This window comes from Rhinatrema bivittatum, chromosome 14 (assembly GCF_901001135.1).
Source record: "Rhinatrema bivittatum chromosome 14, aRhiBiv1.1, whole genome shotgun sequence".
Classification (NCBI taxonomy): Eukaryota; Metazoa; Chordata; class Amphibia; order Gymnophiona; family Rhinatrematidae; genus Rhinatrema; species Rhinatrema bivittatum.
In genome coordinates, this window is record NC_042628.1 from 51,160,391 (window position 1) to 51,164,824 (window position 4,434).

General features: G+C 48.6%; 1 protein-coding gene across 5 annotated transcripts; it reads left to right on the forward strand.

Annotated features, from left to right (window-relative positions):
• Positions 1-1,496: 1,496 nt before the first annotated feature.
• On the forward strand, positions 1,497-4,045 carry LOC115076190 (zinc finger and BTB domain-containing protein 26-like). 5 transcript variants are annotated; one of them, XM_029577358.1, is made up of 2 exons: positions 1,497-1,941; positions 2,519-4,045. In XM_029577358.1, exon 2 carries the CDS (start codon positions 2,530-2,532, stop codon positions 3,730-3,732), a length of 1,203 nt encoding a protein of 400 aa, XP_029433218.1. In that variant the 5' UTR covers positions 1,497-1,941; positions 2,519-2,529; the 3' UTR covers positions 3,733-4,045. The 5 variants fall into 5 exon arrangements, with proteins under 5 accessions (XP_029433218.1, XP_029433219.1, XP_029433220.1 ...); XM_029577359.1 differs by having other exon boundaries at positions 1,497-1,856; XM_029577360.1 differs by having other exon boundaries at positions 1,497-1,811.
• Positions 4,046-4,434: the final 389 nt, after the last annotated feature.

Below are 4,434 nucleotides of genomic sequence, written 5' to 3' on the forward strand. Positions count from 1 at the left end.
CTGTGACTTATTAAACTTTTAAGATTTTACCTAATTTAATTTTTTTTTTTTTTTTTACTGAGCACAGCAGTGGGTTCTAAACCCTCTCGGCAGCCAGATGGGGGGGAGATGAGCCCCAGAGAGACTCGGTCCCCACACCTGGAAGCGATCACGGACCCAGGCTATGCAGCGCACAAGGGGCAAAGCCTCCCTGAGTCTGGCAAGAGCAGGGAGACGGAGCTGTCTCCCTCACAGAAGAAAAACACTAAGGACAAAGAAGCACTTTTTTTTTTTTTTTTAAGGAATAAAACCAATAAGTACTTGCTTGAACCTAAGAAAGAAGAAGAAAAGGCTGACCAGCCTAAGGAAGAGAACCGAAGGGGAGCTGCTACACCTGCTAGAGACAGACGAATACTGAAGGGTTATAGGATAGGGTCTGTCCTAATGTGGGACGTCCTTTCAGTTTTGGTCTGTCTCCATCTGCTGGAAGGGAGGCTTAACCCACTGTCTGGACTGATCCGGGTACGTACAGGGAATAGGCTTGCTTGTTCTGTTTTCCTAATAGGTGTATTGGTGTTTTAGAGCCTGGGATAATATTTGTAGTGTTGTCTTTTCTTAGGTAGGGTTTTTCTGTTTGTGTGCTGGCAATTAGTGCTGTTTTGTAATTGGCTTTCTGGCAGCCAAGCCCACACCCAATACATATTACAATGGGGGTTTGATAGCAGCAGGGCCAGTGCAAGGGTCTCTAGTGCCCTAGGCAGACCAATGTAACATCACCCCTACCCCCTCAACCTACCCTGAGTTGTAAGTGTCTCTCTGACAATGGTAGATATATAGAGTAACGGTCTCTCTCCAAGGCCGGCGCAACCATTAGGCGAACTTCGATGGTCACCTAGGGTGCCGAACAGTAGTGGGGCGCCGAAGAGCAGCCATGTGGTGCCGCAAGTGGGACCTATCCCACTCACGGCAAAGAGAAATAGAGACTGGGTGCTTCTCAGGGCCGCGAGAGTCGGTGCCAAAACAGGGTCGCCAATACCCTTGCACCAACCCTGTCTCTCTCTCATCACTAGCTCAAGTGATAAGCGACAGTAATGGGGGCAAAATAGCAAGTTTGTACGACCAGATAAATGACAAGTATTTGAATCTTCCTAATAGTGGGGGTGACAGTTATTGGTATTTTTATATTTGGGATCATTTGGTTCTACCTCACTTCGTGCACAGTTTTCTAGTAATAAGGCAAGTAGTAAATTTTTTTTTTTTAAATAGTATTGGTGGAAGGACAAAGGTGAACATTTAACCCTGTGCGTTCAAGTATTCAGAATTTCCACAATTGAAAGTTGGCACCCCCTATACCCCAATGGCGCCTGCGCTGATCCTGTTCCCGCAACAGGGCCCGGCTTCCCAGCTCCAGCATCACCGGCAGCGGAAGACTCCGAGTCGGTGAAGGAGCTAGGCGCTCACGCTAAGGAAGCCGATGCACAGGTGCTAAATAGCAGAAACCCGACGGCTTCTCCACGCTCCACCAAAAACGCACAAAGCACAGCGCGGGTCTGCCTGGGAAACGTAGTGCTGCACGGCGCGATATCGATGAAACTACAGCTCCCGCTGAACCCCGCAGGAGGAGCGCACTCACTAACGTCAGCGTAGCCACGCAAACTACAGCTCCCGACGAAACCAGCGCGAGGAGCGCCGATCTCTAATGTCAGCGTGGCCAGGCCGACTATAGTTCTAGGCGAAGCCACCGCGAGAAGTTCAGCTGACTGGCGTAACCCGTATTATACGGGCGGAGCAGAAGGGCGGCATCGGAGGCATCCGGGTCCCAGTAGTGCCAAGTGGGTGTAGTTGGGTATCTTGCAGAGCTTTCTCTCTGAAATCAGGTTAGCGGCGCGAACGTGCGTGCGCTACGCGAACTACGTGACACAGGGTGGAGGGCACCACCACCGGGGAAGGAGGTGTGACGCGGTACGTAAAGAACGTAAGTGACGTACGAGAATAGCATCTCAGGGGCAAGGGGGGGATAGTGCGAGATCATCTGAATTACCCTGAAAGCCGGAGGAACATAGAAACCATAGGGGCCCCAGAAATATCCAGACACCCGGAGGGAAATTCAGAGCACAGGGCCCCAGAAATGTTAGGAGATCATGTGGACATATAGAACATAGGACCCCAGAAATATCTGTAGACATGAGTCAAATACAGGGAACTCTAGAAACATCCAGAAACTGGTGGAAAATACAGAACACAAGCACCCAGTATATACCCAAAGACAGCCTGAGATACAGACCTCAGAGGCGCTGGAAATATCTTGAGATGGAGAATACAAGGACCCACAAACTCAACCAGAGATCTGAGAAAGCAAAACGTAGGAAACTCGTTAACACTCAATAAAATATAGCACATGGGACCCAAAGAGTAGTATATAAGAGTACTGGCTCTAGAAATACTGTTCAGTCATGATTGGCTATGTCCTCCACAAGCACATGCGTTTATTGTTCTTGGTAATCTTTTTTTGTTCTTATTTCTCTTCCCATCCCCACAGGTTATGCAAGAATGCCCCCGTTGCCTTCTGATATCTTGCATTTTCGATTCCCAAGCTTCAGTGACTCAGTAATGCAGGAGATGCAGCAACTGCGGCAGCAGGAGCGTTTTTGTGATGTGACTGTGCAAATTGATGGTTCAGCCGTGCATGGCCACCGTGTGGTCTTCGCTGCCTGCTCCCCCTTCCTTCGGGACCAGTTCTTGTTAGATGGCTCACGGGAGCTGGTGGTTTCTGTCTCTCAGTGTCCTGGGGTAGGACGCAAGCTGCTGCTGTCTTGTTACACAGGAGCCTTGGAAGTGCCTGCCCAAGAGCTGGTCAGCTACCTTGCAGCTGCCAGTTTTCTGCGGATGGGCCACATTGTGGAGCAGTGTACTCAAGCAGTTTCCCGCTACCTGGCACCCAAAATTGAGGAGGACAGTGTGTCTATAGTGCAACAGGGTCTAACCCAGTCTGAGGAAGGGATGCCAGATTGTGAGAATGGTCAGGCCCTGACTGACACCTCAGACAATGACATGGACTCAGACCCCACTTATAAGCTGGAGACTGCAGACAAAGATGTCTCAGTGGTGCCTAGTCCCTCACCCAAGATCTCCTTGTCTCTCATCAACTCTGCTGTGGAAATCACCAGGAGCTACCTGCAGGGTTACTATGATGATGATGAGGTCATGGACTCCAGAGTGAGCAGTGCTGCAGGAGAACGCCACATCCAGGGCTTGGAGTACAAGAAAACCACCTCACTCCGCCATGGCTTCCCCATCCGGCGTCGACATGGTATGGAGATGATGCGTAGGAATGGTGTTCAGCCAGGAGTCTCCAGGAGAGAGCCAGAGATAGAGTGTTCCTACCGTTGTCCACGGTGCGAAACTGTCTTCCAGCATCTAGGGGCATTTATGAGCCATGTGAGGGAGCACAAGCTTTTCCTTTGCCTACGCTGTGGTAAGGTCTTCACTCAGAAGAGCAATTTGACCCGCCACAGCCGTGTTCACACAGGTTACAAGCCTTTCCAGTGCTCCGTGTGCCACAAATCCTTCACACAGAATGCTACATTGCAGGATCACCTCAATCTTCACAATGGCATTAAGCCCCATAAGTGCAACTATTGTGATGTACACTTCACCCACAAGCCAGGTTTGCGGCGTCATCTGAAGGAGCTGCATGGCAAGAGCAGCGTGGATAATAGTAATGAGATTGAAGAGGTCACTGTGGGCTTCTAGTAACTTGCCACAGAATGGATAGTAACCATAAGGAGGTCACATTGTGCTTCTAGTGACCCATCACATCTTGGACATTAACTATGAGGCGGTCACTGTAAGCATTTGGTGAAGCACTACAGCATGAACAGTAAACATGAGATCATCGTGGGTGTCTAGTGACCTGACCCAGTCTGGGCATTAACAATAAGGCATTGGAGATTTGGTTCCTAGTGAACCCCCCTCACCTCCACAGTATGGATAAAGAGATCGCTGTGGGCTTTAATAACTCAGGGTGTTGGAGCTTTCACTGTATAATTAAAAGTCATGCACTCTGTTTGATTGAGGATTACTTCATTTTCAATTTTACTTTATGTAGTCCTGACCCAGGCCCTTCCACAGTGAACACTGAAGAGAATATTTGTTAAGCAATTTTGCTTTTTCCTCATCAACTTAGGGGAAGTAGAAGGGCAGTGGGCAAAACTAAAAGGAGATATAAGGGCAACTAATCTTTTTGTTAGGAAAGTAAACAAAGGGGCCGTTATGGTTTTCTAAAGAAGTAGCTGAAAAGGTAAGGGAGTAAAGATTAGCATTCATAAACTACAAGAGATTGCAGAAAGAGGAAGACGGGCGACGATATCTGGAAAAATTAAGAGAAGCTGGGAAAGTAGTTGAATGCAAAAATTCAAATAGAAGAAAAAATAGCAAATAGGGTAAAATGGGGGA

Excerpts from the sequence above, each read along its gene's own strand:
- LOC115076190 (XM_029577356.1), top strand. The coding sequence starts at position 2,164 with ATGAGTCAAATACAGGGAACTCTAGAAACATCCAGAAACTGGTGGAAA. Across the intron at positions 2,342-2,518 it reads GAGATCTGAGAAAGCAAAAC|GTTATGCAAGAATGCCCCCG; the intron begins GTAGGAAACTCG and ends CCATCCCCACAG.